Source organism: Chamaea fasciata, unplaced genomic scaffold (assembly GCF_029207755.1).
Source record: "Chamaea fasciata isolate MVZ Bird 193981 ecotype frontalis unplaced genomic scaffold, bChaFas1.0.hap1 SCAF_21, whole genome shotgun sequence".
Taxonomy (NCBI): Eukaryota; Metazoa; Chordata; class Aves; order Passeriformes; family Sylviidae; genus Chamaea; species Chamaea fasciata.
The window spans coordinates 2804773-2826108 of record NW_027094106.1 but is presented as its reverse complement, the minus strand read 5'-3'; the positions used below and the strand labels follow the sequence as shown (position 1 = coordinate 2826108).

Genomic DNA, 21336 nt, shown 5'->3' with positions numbered 1-21336 from the left:
ATACCAAAGTGGCACGTGCTGACACTTACCTAGGAAGCCCTCTTCATCCACTATGATGGTGTAGTCCTCAGGGGTTTCTGTGAGGCTGAAGAATTTGCACCTGGCAAAGGCAAACAGCAGGAGAACATGATTAGCACCTGGACTGAGCAGAGCCTTGTCTTCCACCTAAAATGGAAGTCCTTTCCCATCCAAGCTGTGCTGAAGGAAGGAGTCACAGTCCGATGTTTATGGAGAGGCCTGAAGCATTAACAGACCTGGATTTTATTTCTGGCTAACTCATACTGTGACCCATATTCCCTGCTGCCTGCCTATGCAAAATGAAGCTGGTAAAACCCTTTATTATTTTTATTACTTAGTTCTTAGTTACTTTTCTTAATTACCAGATCCCTTAAGGCTTCCCATCACATCCAGGACCTGCTGTGCTGCACTGACACAGAGCAAAAAACTTTGCTCACTGACTGCTCACTCCAGCACCCTCCAAAATCATCCCCATGGTTCACACACGCACCTTTTTGCCCACTGGAGTTTCTTGCCTTATCAAGGTTTGACATCTGACCTCTCAACCAGGCCCCAGTATCTGTGGCCTCTGTTCTGCTCCATCTTCTGACACCACAGGCCACGTGCAGTGCAGCACCCCCAGCCTGTTCACCATTTAACACAATGTCACCTCTAACAGGAGATACAAATCAAATGTGACATGGGATTCTTCCACTGCAGACACACAGACAAAAAAAGCTTCAGCCTTAAGGCTTAACACACATATAGTTGAAAAGGTTGAGTTTTTTTTCCCTGACACACCAACATATGTACATCAATGTCTACTGAAAAAATCCCAGCTTCTATCTAGCTGGGGCCCAGCAATGGCAGGAAGGTTGGCACGACATTTTGCAAGCTCATGTTCACCTTCAGCAGAGCATCAGCACAGTGCTGCCCAGCATCCTCTACACCCACAGGGCTCCTGGCCCTTCCAGGAGAATGCCAGAGCACATGGACTGACTATGTTTGTTACCAAAGAGCAGGAGAAATTTTTCCCTCTAAACTGGGTGCAACAGGAAGAGCATGTGTCTCTAAGAACCAAAAAGCAGGATTTCACAGTTACATTACAATATTCTCAAATTTATCTGAGACAACCTGCAGAAAATAGAGATTGTTTTCAAGGCTCCCAAATTTCACAGCATCTTCACAGTGTAATTTCCGCATGAAGCACAGCTCAGCAGGATTGAAGAACCAGGGACTACCAGGGCTTCTCAGCACTGCTGAGCATCTGTGTCCAAAAGTCTTCAAGACTTCTGAAAGTCTGGAACCCCACACTGGTGGCTCGAGACATCAAAAAGTGAAAGCATTCACTTCATGAAGAATCAGGCTGGCTTCAGCATTCTTTTGACTGGCTGAAAAGAACAGACATAGCAGCTATCCCCTCCAAAAGTAACAGAGAGAAAAATGAGATGGATGCTGCCCTCCTCATCACCTCATCAGAAAACTGAGAGGAAACAACACACAGTTCAATTAGTGGTCTGCCATGTAACCAGCAAGATTCCGTGTACATGGAAAGTATTAGACAACCTGCCTTTAGAGACCTGTTCTTGTTTTCCTGGAAGCATCCATCACAACAATCAAGTATAACACTCCCTCCTAGCACAGACATATCATTATAAAATACAGACGTGGCCCCACCACAACAGAAACCACAACTTAATTATTTTGTGTCATTGGTAATAGCTGCTGTGACAGCCACATTTACCAACTCAACTCTCTCCAGGAATAGTGCCAAAAGAAGCAGAAAATAACTGCAGCTCAATTTTTTACTGTCACTTCTAAACTGCATGAGGTTGCTAGCAGTGCAAGGGGTAATACAAGCTGGGCAAAAAGAACTTCTGGGATGCTGCTTCAGGTCCGTTCCAGGAGGAAGAAGTATTTGTTACAGTGGATGAATTCCCTAGAGAAGTCACTGAAATGAAACTCTTTCCTACTACTGCCTGACCGAGTCACATGCATGCTGACTAGGGAGGAACTAGAGGTCCTAAAGGAGAAAACATTAATATTAAAACCCTAACCTTTCCTGATCTGCAATGGCATTTATGGAAGAATTTTTTACTAGAACAGTAATATGCGTCTGTATACATACAATGACCCCAGCAGCAGAAGAATGATTGTGAGAGATGCCAGTTTCTGGGCACACATCTAAATACGCTGAGATTTAAGGCACATGTACACATGAAATCCCATAACTGCTGCCTCAGAAGTCATGTCAAAACCTCCTATCTCCATACACCATCTCAAAGCCCAATCCCCAACTCAGTGCAGTTCTGTAAAAGATCAGGGCCACAGAGCCATCTGAATTTAAGAGTGAAGTCTTTCCCCAGCACAGGGAAGACCAGTGGTTCCTGTGGTATATATTCACTTAGTTCAAGCCAATGATGCATTCTTTTCCCAGAGGAAATCTAAACATGAAAAACTGGAATGGCAAACCTTGTGTGACAGGAAAAAGGAACTCAATGTCATCTCTCTCCCACAATACATTACACATGCCTCTTCCATTCAAGTTATTTGAATAATTTCTATTTCCTCTTAAACCAGTCTTCGATAAGCTGAATGCCAACAGCATCTTCTATTATCACACCAAAGCCAAGAAAGGAAAAGAATTGCCCTTTAATAATTCTGAGACATCAGGCAAACAGTATTTCTCTAAGTACATGTGGAAACCCTATATGTAGGAAGACAGTATTTTTAGTTTGCTAATAGCCAAACCTTGGATGGATTATTTTGGATTTCTGCCTTCTCAATGTTTAAGCACATTTCCACTTAAGCACTGCTGCTGACTATGACTGCCTGGCAACATATGCCTTTTTCTGGCAACGCCACAAATGTAGACCAATCTATTATTAGATAAGATCTTTGAAAATGCAAAGCTTACACTGCGTATGGAAGAAATACTCAAGCTTGCACAGAGCAGGGAGGTGCCAATGGGATGCAGGCACAGCATCATTTCAGTCTGCAAACAGTACTCCAGTCTCCATGGGAGAAATGAGCAGGAAAGTGGAGTGATTGGCTGTGCTTGCAGGTCAACACCAGAAGTGCCTCCTCCAGACATTTGGTCTTCTAGGTCTGCTGAGATCACAAGAGTGGTAATACTGGATGAATGTGACTTCTATTTGTTCTGGGTCACACACAGAGCACAAGTTTCTGGGAATACTGCTGTGGGTCATTTGAAAGTTCAGTACAGACAAAGGTCTTTAAGGAAGACCACAAGTCTTACCTTCTTATTTATAAAGAAACTGTCTAATTAATTGTTATCTTAGCAGGGTGAAGTGTTGCAAAACTGTTTACCCTATGCAAAAGATTCATTCCAGAAGCACGTGGGCAGCTGGTCTCCCCACATGTAGGAAACCATGGCCAAATGCCATTCAAGGCAATCAAATGCAAAGTCTGGAAGTAACACAGAAGTTTGCAAGGAAGCAGTTAAAGTGAATAGAAATTTAGAAGCAGCAGCAAGTTCATCTGTGTGAGTATGAAAGACATAATTTGCTGGGATTTATTCCAGGCTGTCTTCTCATTTTAGATGAGGGATTTATACACTTCACTCTGTATGTTATCATGACATGTTAGACTGTACCACGTTCCTCAGCACGTGTGACTGCCTGAACACCTCACTTAACATGAGCTCTGGGGCACAGGGCTGGCCCTCACACGTCACAGGCACCACAAATGCTGCCACTGGAGCTTTAGGTGTGCCACAGCAGAGCCCACCTTCCTCTCTGGCAGGTGAGTGGCACACTATAGTGCCAGCCTCTTCCCATCTTGGAAAACTTATTTCTATCATCTGCATAAGTACAGAACACAACAAGGCACGAGACAAGGCTGGAGGAAGGGAGAAATAGGAAGAAATAAATACAGTCAGTTAGATATTACTTTCCCAAATAGTATTTGAACCTTCCAGATTCATTATGAGCAAAAAATTCAGGTGTCAGACTGCTGATGGAACTAGCTGCATTTGTGCTGAAAAGCACTAACTGTTGGAGACAGGAGCAGAGAATTATCAAGCCATTCATCTTCTGTTATTCTCTCAAATTTTGAGAACTGTTGTTTAATACTGCCTGTGATGTACTAGTTTAGCTTCCTGTCAGCACACAGTAATTCTCAACTCAAATTTATCAGCATATGGGTGAACATGGATGGAGTGATCTGTCTTGATCCCAACTCTATGGAAAACACCAGCACGCTTGTTTGTAAGGAAACAGCCTTGAAGTCAGGAACAGCCAGTTTCTTACTTGAAATGATTTTCTATTTTTCTTACAACATAAATTTGGCAACTTCAAGTTGTGTGAGAATAATTATTAGCTGATTTTGCCTACCTGTCTAGGAGTCAAAATCACTAGGCTGCTCTGGTAAGGGCAGGCAAGAGGCAAAGTGAAAGCCACAGCTACAGGGAAAGCATGGCCAGCTACCACTGTAGCCATAAGCTTGGAGGGCTGGGGCACCCACTCTTCATCTCAGAACATCCAGGTGTATATTCAGCACCGTGGGGCATCTGGGTGATGAGCACCTCTTTGGGATCAGTATGGGTTATTACAGCAAAAGCCTTTTTGCAGAGAACAAGGCAAACTGAGCACAGCTCAATATCCCTTGACATAAAAAAAGCTTTAAGTGGCTTCCTGTCTGCACTGAAGGAACTGACCTTGCGGAATCAGTGGAGCCAAAGTGCCTGGAGTGCCCTCCTGGCTAAGGAGCCCCACATGGAGCAGTGCCATGCAGAACAAACACACATTGTGAGTCACATGGTGTGGGACCAGCTCAGATACCCAACTCTTCCCAAGTCAGCATTCATCCTGTGCTGCCCCTTTTTACCAAATGGGGCATAGACTTCTACTGATGAAGATGGCCATACACAGCTCTGAGCAAACACTGGCACGGTGATTGTTTGCATTGCCAGAGAAGCACTGAAGCATATTTGCAACCGAGGCAGGTTCAACATGCCAGTGCTGTCCCTGAGGTAGCAGCCTATCCTGCCAGCTCACAAGTGCTCCCAGGATCTGCTTTTTTCCCCCAACAGTTTAAACAAGTCAGGGCTAATGTTCAGCTTTTCCTAGAAGGAACCTCCCCTGTAGCTTGACTACAGTCCTGTTTGCAACTTAGGTTGTTTGACTTGCAGTGTAAGAGGAACATAAGTGAATTTAAGTTAAGAAGTTTAGTGAGGTCTGTCTTCATGAGCTCATGGCTTTTTGGTTCACAGCTTTACATATCTGCAGATACAAGAACAAAACCAATTTGCAGGAATGCATCTTGCATCCAGTTGATTTTGGGTCACTAAGGACTGCATTCCCCAAAATGCAAAGCGCGTAAAGAAGGCAAACTTTTGTTCAGAACAACGAAAACGTAGATGAGTAAATCCTCCTCTAGCTGCCACTGCTGATTGACCCATATCATAATAAAGAAATTCAAGCTGAAAAAGATGGCTTTCAGGGAAATTTGAATTTACAAGCAAACCAAACCAAACCAATACAACAAACATGCAAGGCTCACAGAAATGTAACTAAAACCAGCCCAGGGTTTATTAGCCTGGCTCGATGAGTTAAAAAGAAGCCACAGAAACATGGATTTTGTCCACGCAATTCACTTATCATAACCCTGTCAGACACTTCGACCACTCCTCTTCCCAACTCTCCTGACTTGCATTAAACTCAACACCAGCTTCACTCAACACACCACGGGTAAAGGGCAAAAGCAGGGGATATTTTTCTTTACAGAAATCTGCTTTTAACACTATTTGAAAGAACAGTGGTACTGAGTCTCTGTATCACACAATACTCCAATTAGGATTGTCTTGCTCTGTCTGTGTTCAGCTTTTCATTACCAGCCTGGGCACGTTTCTGCAGCCCCTGCCAGGGCAGTGCAGAGCTGTAGAACACCATCAGGGTGCCATGCAGCTCCACAAAGCCAGGAGACTGGTAAGAAAATCATCTACTGTTCTTTATGTCAAAATGAAATACTTGGAACCTCAATAGTAGGATGAAGTGAATTTGAGGCAAGCTTATGCAGAAGGTGAACCGTAGCCAGGAGAAAATGCCAGACACATACATCACCTGCAGCAGGACATAAATCTCTTCAAGAACCAAAGCAGCACAGCATTGCCAGCATCAAGTGATACCAAAAGCCTTAAACATGGACCAGCCTTGGCCATCCTGAGCACTGCTGAGGTGCTCTCTATGCTAGACTGGTCTATTACAAAACCACTAGTGGGAACCATAATAACTATTAACATGCAGGAAGGACAAAGACACATCCTCTTAGGCCAGAGCACTTGGGGGAGAACAGAAAACTGCTCACAAGGCCTCTCAGCACATTCTTCTCTGAGAAAACATAAACCCTGCATTTAAAAGCTTTTCCATCCTTCTCCTCCTCCAGAAAAATTTTATTAGCATCAAATAAATGTGAGAGGGGATGAAGGTGCCTGAGGTGTGAACAGTGTCACAGCCCTCAGACCCAAGAGACAGGAGAGCTGCCTGAAATAGAAATATCCAAAAGATAAAGTAACCTTAGATAACACGTTCCTCCAGTCACTCCAGCCAGCTATGTGAGGACAGCTGCAGGACAGGCTGTCATTGCTAGGCCAGATCCCTGCCTCTGGGGGACGGGAGCACCTTTGTCCCAGTGCTAAGGCAGGCAGCAGCACACCTCTCGGGTTACAGGACCCGGCTGCCGTGGCTGCAGGCACAGGGGAGGTTACAGCCACTGCTACTGACCCAAGCCTACAGGGCAGGGAGGAAAGCTCTCTTCCTTTTAGGTAAATCCATAAATTACATCAGGAATTATTTCAGTCTGCTAATATAGATTGCAGCATCTTTGGATTTACAAAGCAGACAGTGAGGCAGGACTCCTATCCACTTTAAATAAACAGCAGGCTGCCAGCAAAAACCACCTCACTCCAAAACCGCCAGAGTTCCATTGTTAGCTCCAGAAACTCAGATCGAATGCCTTGCTCCATTCTGCTCCTCCTGGCCAGCCTATGACTCAGCTTCCATTTGTGATACACATCTAAACCATCCCTGTTGAGAAGCATGGGGATATAAAACCAAAACAAACCTCATCATATTCGCATTTATTGTGCTAATGGGAATTAAATTAGCATCTCAGGCACTTTGCTCATGTTTTATTGCTGTTGTTCCTCCAGGATTTTTTTTTAAGCAATGTGTCAGAAACAGCAGTGTCTTAGTTGGTGCAATATCACCCCAGGACAGGCAGCAGAGCAACAGCAAAAACCTCTAAATCCTTAAATTTCATCAAAAATTATAAAAATCTTTTCCAAGAAACTACATCTGATGCATTGTACAGCCCTGCCTGGACTAATTTCCTTCCCAGAGGATAACTGTAAAAGTGCACATCACTTCTTAAAGTCCTTTAATATGTTGCTTTTGGTTTGATGCCCATCCCCCCAGCATCTTTAACAATATTGTTTACAGATTTATCATTGTTAATGTCAGGAAAGCAATTTCTCAAATCTCCAGAGGGTCAATGAGTGTTTACATCGAAATGGCAAGAGCTCTTTGCTTTAGGAGAGAGTGCTGCAATCAAATCTCTGAAGGGGAAGTTGGAGCAGTAAATGAAAAAGAGGCTTAGTTTGTGTGCAATGGCAAAGAGAATCCATTTATTATCTAACAATTAACTAATTGATCCACACACACCTTTTCCTCTTCTCTCTTTGCTATCCCTGTCTGTCAGCATTCTTGGAGGCCCCTGTATTTGTGAGTCAACTTAGTCACACATGAGATTCAAAAGCAATTATTTCCATTTGAACAAGCCCATCATTTATTTAAGCAGAAGGTAACTGTGCTTTAAAAACTTTGTACAGCAGTAACAATATCCCCTGATGACTGTCAGAGTTGAACTAATTTTCAGCACAAGAGAGAGGTGGAGTACAACACCGCATTTTCCTTAACCACAAAATTCTCTTCTACAACCCAAAATCTGAACTGAGAAACACGTTACAGATGTGGGTGTGGGTCCCCAAGGTTTACAGATGAAAATAAAGTATGATTTAATGTAGAACAAAGGCTTGTGAACACATCATACCACCTGGATCCCAAAGGATTATCCTATCAGAACAATGCAAACACTGAGAAAAAGATTAAGTCCTGTTTCCTTTGCCCTTCCAAATCAGGCATCATACTATCACTCCTTTAATGCCCTCTGTGTAGAATATTGACTTTTAAATCCTACCAACACCACAACACAACTGAGTTTTCATCAAACATAATGCTGCTGTACATCCAAACTCATATATTTGGGGTTCATAGGAGCTATTATTGTGATCAACCAAAACCCAGTGATTATTTTGTGGACAGCAATGAAAAACAGAGGCTGCTGAGCATATGCTTTTTATTTCAAAGATGGGGAGCAACCCATGCTCAATGCACTGGGGGCAAGAGGTTCTTACAATATTGCTCCAAGACACAAAAGAAGGAGGAAGAAACAGAAAATCTGTTGTGGGCTAGAACGAGCTTGTTTCCCTACAGGAACCATGAACACAATTTTCCCAGAATGGGACATAATAGTTCTCCCCCAAATTTCTAAAATATATTTCCAGTGCTCAGTATAGAAAGTTAGATGCACAAGGAATGTCTGCAGCTTCGATGCAGGCAGTAATTGAGAACATGTGTGCGGGGGGGTTAAAGGAGGAGGAGATTCAGCAAGCCAAACTCCATCAGAATGGAGAGGCAGGAGAAACACGTTTCAGGCCTCATAATTTTCAAAGAACTTCCACTTGCAAGCAGGTCCAACACCCCACATCAATCTGAGGAGGAATGCTGTGAGGCTGCATGTCAACCCCAAATTTAACGCACATTAACAATTGAAGAGCCTGAATAAAAAATTAAAAAACAGAGTTTCACCAACTTCCCTTTAAGTTCAGAGAGAAGCTTTAGCTTCTTGTATGACTAAGAACACCTTGGTTCTCATTCTCCTAGGCTCTGCTTTTGGGTCTTGCTCAAGATGGAGACTACCCAGCCCAGTGATGTTTAGTATTTCTGCATATTCTAGCTCATATTATGCACAAAATAGTGCTGTAAATGTGCCTGTACCCAGCTTTCTATAAACCTGTAGTTAACCAAATCTACAGCTCTCAGAGGCACCAAAAGGAAGCTTCATTTGCTTCCTTTGCTAATGAAGTAAAAGGAAGCTCCTCTTGTGCCAATTCTTTCTTTCTGGATAAAGATCCCTATGCACATAAGCAAGGCAGAAAATGCATTTCAAGAATTTTAAGATTTTTTAAGTCACTCAATACTGACTATCCACCAAGTTTCAGCCTTGAAAATGTCAGATGGTATTATTTTTAACAATGCTCTTCCAAAACACTCTTTCTAAATTGTTCTCTTCACACTGCAAAGGAAAAGCCCACAGTAAAGGCAGAAGCATAAAACTTCTTCCCAGGCCTATCTGACCCAAGGAAAACACGAGAGATTATTCAGCAAGTCAGCATTACATGGCTCAGATGGAATTTTGCACTTTTGGAATACTGTTCCTGAAATTCAGCTGCCAAATCAACACCCAGAACAAAAGCCAGAGCTCCTGCAGAAGTATCTATGTCATAAATGATAATATATGATATTAAATGATAACTGTTTGGGTCAAAACCAGTGGCATGGCCAGCACCAGCCCACAGATGTTTCTTGTTGCTCCCCCACTCTGAAGGAACACACCAGTCACTCCACAGGACTGAGCTTTGCTGGGTCAGGCTCAGATCCCTGCAGGACCACCAGTGTCAGATGTCACATCAACTCAAAAGCAGCTCAAATCAAGGCCTCAAATCAATGCTCCAAAAGTCTCCAGAAGTTAACAGAGTTTCCCTTTCCCTTGCCCTATCCTGACATTTGGGATGTATTTGCTGGCTGATGTAAGTGGCTGCAATGCCTTTGTATTTGGATTTTGATCCTTTCAGAGTTTCAGCACAAGGACTCTCGTGCTCTCTGTGCAGCACCCAGCTCAATGAGGTGTAGACATTTTTAGAGTGCAAATCACACAGAAGTGCGCTTTAGGAACATGCTTTGTAAGGCTGTTCAGTTTGCTTACTGAGGAGAAAACAGCTGTTTACAACCAAGGATTCATAAACTCAATTTCCACCAAACAGCCGGGTGACTGAATAATAAGATGGCAGGTGAAATAAAAAGTCACTAAATGGAAATTAATGCATACAGGGGGAAAATAATTTGAGTTCTGAATGAATAATGACAGGCTCTAAATGAGCTATTACCAGTCAGGAAGAAGATGCTGGCATCTTCATGGCTGTTCTCCAACAGGGTCAAGGCTTTCAAAGATGCTGAGAGAACTGGGATAAAATCAGGCAGGGAGGTGAGACCAACTCATTACACCAAAGCAAAATATTCAGCACATCCCCAGCTGCCAAATACTTCATGATCAACCATCCCAAGCTACCAAACAGGCTGGAATTCAGTTGGAAGAAACTGGTAAAGTGTCAGTGGTAATCCAAGGTGTGGAAAACTAAAGAGATGAGAATTGTCCAACTGTGGGATTATGGGAGAAATTATTATGGCCAAGGTGGTTAAAGAGTAATTCACTGTTTCACAATGTGAGAAAGTGGGGCATACAATTAGTTGGTCTGATAACACAAAGTTTTCCATTTGAAAACCAACATGACTGTGTAGCTGCCCGAGAGGGATGGCCAGCTGATAACACAAAATCCAACATGCACAGGGAAGAGATGGGTTCAAGCAAGAATTAGAAGACCTTAAAGATCCTTTCCAACTCAAACCGTTCTAGGATTCTAAGACGAGTTCACCAGTGAACACGGTGCCTCTGATGGCATCTTCCCTTTAGGACATCTCTTGCTCCAGGGTATGTACACTGGCCCTGTTTTACATCCCTGAGCAGCCCCATCAGTGCTGCAGGAGTCCTGGTGCTGGGAGAGATGGCTCTTGGGTTTGACCAACCTTGTATTCCAAAGGACACCACACCTCAAAGCACAGGTAAGACAGGAAAATACAGCATGAAATAAAAACCTGCGGGTCTCAAAGCTTTTTTTTATTACTGTAGGGAGTACTTGTGCAATGTGTCAACCTCTGACACCTGCTACTGTTCAGGTACCTGGCCTCCGGGATCAAACAGCCCCAAACACACGCAGTCACAGAGCAAAGCCCTCTCGATTGTCAGTTCACCCTCTTGGGCCTTCTAGGCACGGATCCTAGAGGGACTGGGCACACTGAGCTGCCACCTGGGGAAGAATGTGTCAGCCCCTTCCCAGGGTGGGGAAGAGAGAATCAGCAGCACTAATGGGAGCTGGTTGTCTGGCCAAGAGGCCGCTACCTCAGATACAATCACAGAGAATTTCATGTTTCAAATCCTGATTCTCATATTCATACCTCCGAGCCCATACATCAAGGATGGGTAAATGACGACTGTGAGCTTAAAGCTAGGAAAAGCCTGTTATCATCACACATCCTCTTCTGGCATAGCTATCAGAGTTATTAAAGCAAAGTTTTTTCAAACAAGATGCTGCTGTTTAGGAGTTATTTTGTTTCTTTCTCTTAGGGATTTTTCTCCCAGTTTTTGTTGCTAAAAGACAATAACAACTGAGTACTTAGGAGAGACAAAAGAAATTGTCCTGAGCCGCTTCTCCCTCAAGGAGCCTCTCCCGGCCCTGTCTGGGAGCTGGGCTGCTGCTGCCCAGTCCCCACTCTGGGTTTTTGCTGCACTGTAGCCCGCACCCCCTGCCTGCACAGCCAGCACACAGCTACGGCTACAGCTGCCGAGTTCCCGCCGCCTGTCCCTCGCTCCCCGGCCCAGCCCGCCCCGCCGCCGCCGCCCATGGCGGCCCCTCAGCCCGGCCGCCATGAGCGCGTGCGGCCCGAGCCCGCCCACAGCGCCCCCTGCAGCCGCGGGGGAACCACCGCACCCGCCCTGCCCGCCGGGAGCCGCCAGCGCCCCTGCCGGCCGTGCGCGGAACTGCACCCCGGGGGACGGGGCCTAAAGGGCAGCAAGAGGCTTCAGTGCGTTTTCTGCTTTTTGATCTTGGTCTGCGGTTTGTTGTTGTTTTGTTTTGCTTTTGTTTGTTGTTTGCCTCGTTATACACCATAGAAACTAGTAAAGAGCTGTTATTCCTCTTCCTATATATCGCCACCTGAAATCCCCGTAATTTCAAAGTTACGGTAATTCAGAGGGAAGAAAGGTCATATTCTCCATTCCTAGGGAAGTTCCTGCCTTCCTTAGCAGACACCTGTCTTTCAAGCCAAGACACAGGATGAATTGTGCTGGGTAAGGGGGGCATGACAGAACTGTACCAGGAAAAAAGTCAGCATTTCAGTAACAGTTTACAGTTCCAATTACCAGAAATCAGTACTAGCTGCCATCTTAGTCAAACTAAAAAGCATGTAAGTGGCAGTGGTTGGCTTATGTTTTAAAGAGGCATTTCAAGTCTATGGGAACCAATACAATGCATTTATAATGCTTGGACAACCTTTCCACAAGCAGAGGTAGCATGAAACTAAGACAGTTCGACGTGAGACCCTGAGGGAACAGACAACATCAATTTCCACTTGTCTTCGACTGGATAGGTATTTTGGAAGTTAAAGGAAATGCCATGCCCCTGGCAGATTTTAATACTTTAACTAGCACTTTTTCCCTTGCCTTATGCTCTTTCCTTTAAAGCATGAATGAATCAAGTGCAGCTCCATTTAAAATACCACTTCTCATGAAATTCTAATCCCCACTTAATTTTATGTCTTATTGCATTACCACGGAGAAGAGGAGAATGAGAAAAGGGAAGAAGAGATGCTTCAGTAACCAACAGAGTCCCTAAACACACTCTCTGAAAGAGCCAAAGACTGCAAAATGACCAGGCCATATGAAGGCGCAGCAAGGCTGTAGGCACGTACTTACTTATGTCCTGTCCTCACCAACTGCTGTGCAGGCTAAGTATTAAAATAGATTGACAAAATTAAAGCTGTCAAAGATTTACAGAAAATTAAAACTGTGAAATCAATAGCTAAAATTAAAAAAAAATATATAACAAAACTACACAATCTCCCTCTTGTAAAGGAAGAACAAACACTCTCAGAACAATATAAGGCTGTATCATGAAAAGGCACATCCAAAGTATGAGAACTTAATGAGTAATGGTCTTGGATCTTCTACTGTGTGCAGCTATGTTGAGGTCCAACAAAATCAAACAAGGGTAACGCTGGGCAATGCCAACACCCCATCCTTCCATGCCTGGAAATGCTCTGACTTAATTTTTCCTTCCAGCCAGCAAGGGGGCAAGTAGACACAACAGAAAATATGCCGTCAGATGTTGCTTTTAAATTTTCATCAATAAAGAAGTTGAAACTATCCCGATGACTAAACTAGATGACTCAAGAAAGGGAAGATAAGATACTTCCAGACACGTCTCACACTGTGACACCTGCGTGCTCATGCCACACTGCCTGGGCTGAAAAGTTCCAAAGCGGATGTTCTGCTGTGGAAAAATGCAACCAGCTCAAGGCATCCAAGAGCTCAAGCATTCAACATCAACAGCGTCCAGCCTGGAAAGAAAACAAGTCAAAATTTCAGTAGGCTGAGTTCATAATGTAAAAGGTTCTTCTGTCACCTCAGTTCTGCACTTTTGAACTGAATTACTTTAGCAATATGGGATTTCAGGGTAACAGAGCTGTGTAAAATGTAAGAATCTATAGATCTAAGGGAAAACACTGCCCTGTGAACTGAGGGATATGCTTGAAGTATGTCAACAATCTGTTTCCACTGAAGTCAGGATTTGAAACACTCTTCACAGCTACAGACCAGGGTTCTCATTCATTGCCTGTATGAGTCCTTTCTGTCATTGGTATTTCAAAACCCATCAAAGCATGATCATAGGAAAGAAGCGTATTTATTGATTCATCTGGATGAATACCCTAAATTTTGTTTAATGCTTCATAGGGACTCCAGTGAAAAGTTTGTTTTACCAACAAACCACAAATGACAGAACTTCAGGTGAGATGCAGTCCTGGACTTTGGGTAGTGTGAGGCACAATGCAAAGTGCAAACTCACAGCCTGACTCACCCAGTACAGTTCTCCCATCTCCAGAGCCAGCAAACACCAGTGACTAGCAGCACAGAAGGACAGAATGGTTTGGCTTGGAAGAGACCTTCAAATCTCTCCTCTTTTAGTTTAAAACCAGTCCCTCTTGTCCTATCCCCATCTGCCCGTGTAAAAAATAACTCGTTTTTTATAAGCCCCTTTAGGCACTGGAAGGGGCTCTGAGCTCTCCCTGGAGCTTCCTCTTCTCCAGGTGAGCCTCCCCAGCTCTGCCAGCCTGGCTCCAGAGCAGAGGGGCTCCAGCCCTCGGAGCATCTCCATGGCCTCCTCTGGACTCACTCCAACAACTCTATATCCCCAGACCTGGACACAGCACTCCAGGTATTCACATAAGAAGGAACAAGAATCCCTGACCTGCTGGCCACTCCTTTCTTGATTCAGCCTAGGGTATGGTTGGCTTTCTGGGCTGCATCTGCACATCACGCCCAGCTTTTCATCCACCCCAAGTCCTTCTCTCACTGAGTTCTCCCTGTCTCACCGTCAGAAAGTTCTGTCTAAAAAATATATTTAAGTCACACAAAACACTTGAGTACCCTAGAAAAACATACAAAACTAAGTAAAATGTTGAACTAAGACAATAACAGATGGAATAAGAACTAAAGAACACAATTCTTTAGCTAGGCTGTGGACCTGACAGGGAGGTGAAAAGACTCTTAGGCACAATTCCACTTGACTTCTGTTTGCTGCTTTTACAAGACCTCAAAGCCCTTTCTAAAGAAAGTCAGCATCAATATCACGTTTGATTACATCTCATCTTTACAGGACACAGCACAAAAGTAGATATTCCCTCTGGCTTCACACAGCCCAGACAGGTCTTAACATTTACTGCTCTTCTGGTAAGTTCTCTGGTAGAATAAACAGTTTGTAACAGTTAAAGAATATTTTTAAACTACGTTGAGGATAAAGGGAGCACAGCCTTCAGCAATATATGAGACTTTGCTTTCAAGCAAACATTTGGCTTTTTTCACAGCACAAAACAACAGAAACAAAGCCACCAGGTATTGCCTGCACACTCAATGCAGTGAGAGAGCAGTGAGCAGAGAAAAGCACAGCCCCACAGGACAGCAGGATCACAGTACCCTGCCAGCTTCATCCACAGATCAACCCAAGCAATAGCAGAAAAGCTGGCAAAGAAAATAATGACCTGAATAAGATTCAGTCCTGTACAGAGGATGAATATGAATCAGACTTTTGTAGCATAACTAGGGATCTACACCTAATTTGGTCTGACATGGTACACAGGTCTCCAGCAGGATCTCACTTGCACTAACCAGAGTCTCCAGCAGCAGTTCCAGGAGTTTTCTGCAAACAACTGCTGCCTGAGCTTCTGTTCCAGAGAGCACTTGGCGGATTTGTAACGAAACTGTCTGAAACTAGGACTTGACTGTCAGGAGAAACAGAGAGTGCAGGACAGCCTGGGAAAGATAGGATCTCTTCTTTCAATATAGACAACTTCTGTTTTGCTGAGTCCAAGGCTTTACTGTCAAGTCTTATGCTTGGAGATACAGCCTGCAGGCTTTGTTCTGGCAGAAATAATTCGCTAAGTCACCATTTTTTCTTCCTGCTGACATATATCAGTAAATAAATAACATGGGGGGTTTTGAACAAGGACTGAGAGGGTGAAAGCTGCTCAAAGAACAGAAAACAATCATAAATGACCCTCGGATCTTCAAAGCTCTTAGGAATCAAGAGCAGGAGCAGCAGACAAGGTACTAGGAAATCCAGTGGTTATTGCACAAGGTCTCCTTCACTCAGTGCCAAGATTCAAATATAACTGGAAGGAGATAAAAAGCCTTCTCCACTGGCTATGACAGCGTGCCCAGTTGCCAAGCTGAGAGTCTCCTTTGTTATTCCAGTGCATTATCACAGACAAGACTTCCGACTCCAGTATTGTCCATCTTAGTCCACATCTCAAGCGTTTGCTATTATTCTTGATGCAGAATGTCTCAATCCTGGTCTGTTTGGCCCCACTCTGATGCACCTTCTCCCACTGCCTAAGCTCTGCTGAACAGCCCTTCCTTCCTCACCACATTCCCTGTGGGGATGGGGAGTTGCACAGATGATGGAGGCTGCTAACGAAGGTGACACACAGTTCAGATGTAATGTCCTTGGGGCACGCACTATCAGTAAACCTCAGCAGGATCCTGTTCCATAATTAAACACATCTGATCTTGTGACAGTAAGAGAGACATCAAATTGGAACATAACAACGCAATGATTAAAATTCAGGTGTGGTACAAGTCACAGTAGTGTGGCAGTGATGAATGTCACACTAGGGGTGTTTTGGAGGGATGAAGTAACTTATTTTCACATACCTGTACAATTAAAGTTTCCTTAAGTAGTAACACAAAAAACATAATTAAATGCTTCTGTGTTAAACCACATCCTATTTTTCCCTCTAAGTTTTTTTCTAAAACCACTTACACAGAGCTTCATAAAGGCTTGCTGAAGACATCAACCAAGCTTCCTAATGCAAAATGGCTGATTTCTCTGGCTATCAAGAATACATTTATACCGCAAAGAACTGAATAAATTCAAGAGAGGGAAGTTACCATTCATTTCTTTGCCAGCAAGTTCTTTGCTTTTTTGCTCCAATGCTAGAAGAAGCAGTTCCATGAATTGCAGAATGATCCTCTGACGTACAAAACAGTCAAATGCTATCACATCAAACTGCCCAAAGAGCATTTTGCACCATAAACTGCAATTTCACCCACGGATTTAGGTGCTGTTCCCTGTAAGTGTGTGGTCAAGAGTCTGGTTCATGATGGGGCAGAGAAAAGAGTGATAGGAATGTCTTTGCACTGCTGTCTCCTGCTGATCTGGCACAATGACCTGAATGTTTTGGGAATGTGAATTTTTAATTTCTGTATTCCCCTGGTTAACCTCAACAGAGGGTTTGGATGCCCAGGAGGCTTTTGGAGAAATTGTCAGTGTTCTCCAGCAGCTGAAGCACGATCCAGGGTCACACACCAAGGTGTTCCTCCAGTGATGTGGCAATTGCCAAGAGTGGTGAACTGGCTGTGAGCCAGGGAGCTGCTTGCAGGCAGGTGGGCCAAGCCATGAGTCGCTGAAGCTGCCTGGAATGGAAGAGGAACAGTGACCTACTGGAGAAACCAAGATATTATTAAGATGAGAAGATTCCTTGTGGTTTTTTTCTGCTCAATTGCTCAGCACCAAGTGAAGCAAGCAAGGAAGACATGAACACTCTCTCAGGGCAAGGAAGATTTGAGAAAGAAGGTCTAACAGATCCCCTATTCTGGGCCTAGTTTTAAAGTGGAAGGCAGTTTTAATGCAAAGATACTATGCTGCTTGTTCCTTCTGTGTAAGTTTTTTACCTATTGCCTAATTTCTGTTAAATGTCAGAGCTGCAGATTTCAAAGGTACTAAATTCAAATAAGGTTCACTAAAATGGGTGCTAGATAGAAGAGGAAAGCCTGTCTGCTGAAGCTATGGGGAAAAGGCCATAATGTGAGTACAAACCTTACTAGATAGCAAAGAATCCCAGGATGAACTAAGTTGGAAAAGACCTTTGGGATCACCAAGTCCAACCCATGACCTAACGCCTCCTCATCAACTAAACCATGGCATTGAGTGCCACATCCAGTCTTTTTTTTAAACTCATCCAGGGACAGTGACTCCACCACCTCCCCGAGCAGACAATTCCAGCACCCAGTCACTCTTTCAGGGAAGGAGTTTTTCCTGATGTCTAACCTCAACTTCCCCTGGCACAGCTTAAGGCTGTGTCATCTCATTCTGTCAGTGGTTTCTTGGGAGAAGAGACCAAGCCCCACCTGGCTACAGCCACCTTTCAGGGAGTTGTGGGGAGTGATAAGGTCACCCCTGAGTCTCCTTTTCTCCAGGCTAAACAACCCCAGCTTCCTCAGCTGTTCCTCACAGGGTTTGTGTTCCAAACCCCTCATCAGCCTCCTCTGGACTTGCTCAAGTGTCTCAATGTCCTTCCTAAACTGAGGGACAGAACTGGACACAGCACTCGAGGTGTGGCCTCACCAGTGCCCAGCACAGGGGCAGAATGACCTCCCTGCTCCTGCTGGCCACACCATTCCTGATCCAGGCCAGGAGCCATTGGCCTTCTTGGCCACCTGGGCACACTGCTGGCTCATGTCCAGCTGCTGTCACCAGTGCCCCCAGGTCCCTTTCTGCCTGACACTCTGTCCCCAGCCTGTTTGTTGGGGGTTATTGCGGCCAAAGTGCAGGACTTGGCACTTGGACTTGTTAAACTTCATATTGTTGGACTCGGCCCATCAATCCAGCCTGTCAATCCACGAGAGGCATGTCCCAACCACAGGAAACCTCAGAGCTCACACCATGCTAGACTCCAGAGAATCTCAGTACAAGAGAAAACAAGAGCAAACCAGCTTTACTAGTTTGGCTGCTCATTTTCAACAGAGAAGTACAGCCTGGGCCGGCTTTGTGAGCCAGAATCCTGCCTGGTTTAGAAATCCCACATAAAGCTGTGGTATTTCTTTATATCAACTGTCTGAAGAGGTTGGAAAACCCAACAGTGTCACCAGCCAAGGGAAGAGCACCTGGATGGCCGTACTGGTGGGAGAGAGATGTTGCAGAGCATGAGCTGGGGACCACCCTGGAAGGGAATCAGACCTGACCCAAACACAGCAGCCCATGTATCAGAAGGCCAGATATCCATGTGAGAAAGAGACCAGCATGACTGAGGGGCATCTCTGGCAAAGGACATGCCTCAGCCCACCCTCCTGCCCCGCCAGGTTATAGCAGGCCTTGCTTTGCTCCCAGAGCTCCTCATGCATTCTGGAAAAAAACTTTCCTCTGCTAAGAAGCAGGGGCACTCGAAGCCAGTTCTATGATTTTGGAGGAAAGAAAGCAAGCCTGGATATGAGCTTTTGAAGGCTGAGGACTGCCAAACTTTCATTAAAGCAGTCCTAAGGTTTTCAGTTACTTCAACATCTGCCTGTATAAATAGAACATTTTTCTCAAAGTCAACAGTGGTCTGCTTTTAACTTCACTATCCTTTGATGTCTTTGCCCAGGGGGCTGGAAACGCTACTTTGCAGCATCACAACAAAAGCATAGCAGGATCTTCTGCATCAATAGCTGATGAGTCAGGAATCTGATATAATTCAGCCTTCACTTTTGGCTGTTTCTGTTAACCTGGATTTTCACCACACTGCAAAACCTGTACAGAATGCTCAGTATCTTCTCCTAGAAAATGGCCATCTGTTAGCCCTGACACAGCTGAACTAATTTCAGGTTTCAGCACTGTGTGTTAGCTGTAAGGCACCAAGCAAACAAGGCTGGAGGAGAACCTCCCAGAAATCAGACTGGGGGATGGCACATCTTAGTCACTGATGTAAGGGAAAGTCAACTTAGAGCTGCTGCTTCTGCCTCACTGATGGCAGGACTTTTCCACCATTACTTGGCAGGACTTTTCCACCATTACTTGCCAGCCAGACAACTTCCACAGTAAAATTCAGCAGCCCGACTTTCAAAGGTAGGCAGGGTTGATTACTGTGAGGTTTCCAAAGCACTCCCTGCTTCAAGAGAAGTGGAAAAGGAGTCAGGCACTTCAGTAGCTCTCAAAACGCACATGGGTAACCAAGATGAACTCAGCTCCTTCACATCTGGAGCTCCTTCACATCTCACTTCTGCTCTCCATCCCAGGTGCTACTGTACCATGGGATCTCTCCCTCAGTAAGATGAGAAGGGACTTCACTGGAGCTGTTAGGATTTCTAGACCCAGTGAATCATTGAGCAGAGGCGGTAGGTGAGGGAAACTTCATCTAAGCAGTCCTTGCTTTTGTGAAAGTTAAATACCTTTGATAAACTCTGAGTAAACCACAGATCATCCATGTTGAGTTAATTTCATTAAGGCACAGCTCCAGCTCTTTTCTAAGCTGGTAGGATGCAGAAGACACAAGAAATGAGATCACAATGAGCTCATGGTGCCAAATGCTTTCATGTTACACACGGAACAATGTCATCCTGCACTAATTTTTACTATGGTTTCTCATTCCTCTGCATCAGTTTCTGATATATTCAATACAGACTAAATGGACATGCTAAATATAAGTTACAAAGCTGACTAACAGTTTTAGTTTTAAATTTATTTAAAGACATGACTGAATCTAGTAGTTAGTTTTCCCTCAGCTCTCATATTCATCACGAGCAATTCCATTCCAGAATAGGTAAGGAAAATTTCACTCATCTTCCTAAGAAAAGGATTTACTTCTGTCTTAGATAAACACCATTTACAACCTTCTATGTAAATTCACAGCTGCACCACTACACAGATCAGTCAAACTAATGCAAAATTTAGAATTTTCCTGCTTTTACTCGTCTTGCAACATTTGTATCCAATCAGGCATTTAGTAAAACCCAGATTCCCAAGAAAAAGCACTCTGCAGCACTTACGGGCAGCAGTGCAAAGTCAAGTCTTCAGGAATTACATGTACAACGGATCATGAGGAATCAGCCAAATCAGTCTCACTGGTTTATCCTGTTAGCCTGCTGGCTTTGGAGAGGACAGAACTTACACAGCTTACAGCATACAAAGACTTTTTTTCTAAGGTATTTGTATAGAAAATCCTACAATAAAAGGAGATACCAGAGACCAGGAATCTCAAAGAAGAGAAAATGTTTTTGCTTAGTAAGAGACATGCTTCACCCCTTGGATCACACAGGTGCTGTACGACCAATCTGCTTTGTCACCAGAGGCCAGCATTCTCTTTTACCACCCAGTGCAACAGTGCACATTTATTTCAGGTTTCACTTAGAGTGGCTTTATCTTCTAAGCTGTGTACCTCAGAGAAAAATACAGTCTCACAGCAGTTTCACCAACACTAGTCATCCAAAGATGGGTTTTGAGGGCTAAAAGGAGACATTGTCCTGACTGATCTCTGTCCTACACAACCTCAGATTTTGACATCAGGTCCAAAACTTACATATAAAGCAGAACCTCAAGTGTGGGAAAGGAACAGAACATACAAGTGCTGAGTTCTCTTGAACAAAGTCCTGTGGCTTAAGTGAGGGAAAAAAAAAGGTCAAGAAAGGTATTCTTCCATTTTGAGATCTTTATTTTAGGGCAGCCTTGTTCCCTTGGGAAAAGGTCAGCTCCTCTACTCTAAGAAAACACCCCACAAAATATGAATTCAGAGCTTGCTCCTGCATTTTTCCCCAGCTTTATGCTTATGACTGGAAAGGATTTTGTCTCTCAAGCACAGGAACAGGCAAATTACTACGTTCAATTTCTTCCTAGATAAA

The 21336-nt window shown here is 44.1% G+C and overlaps 1 protein-coding gene across 1 annotated transcript in view; it reads right to left on the bottom strand.

Moving 5' to 3' along the window:
• CASTOR2 (cytosolic arginine sensor for mTORC1 subunit 2) overlaps window positions 1–21336 on the bottom strand; it is a 118381-nt gene that overhangs the window by 53918 nt on the left and 43127 nt on the right. The window contains exon 2 of the mRNA XM_066202059.1: window positions 30–100. Within this exon, the coding sequence (XP_066058156.1) occupies window positions 30–100 (71 nt within the window). The remainder of the gene's footprint in view (window positions 1–29; window positions 101–21336) is intronic.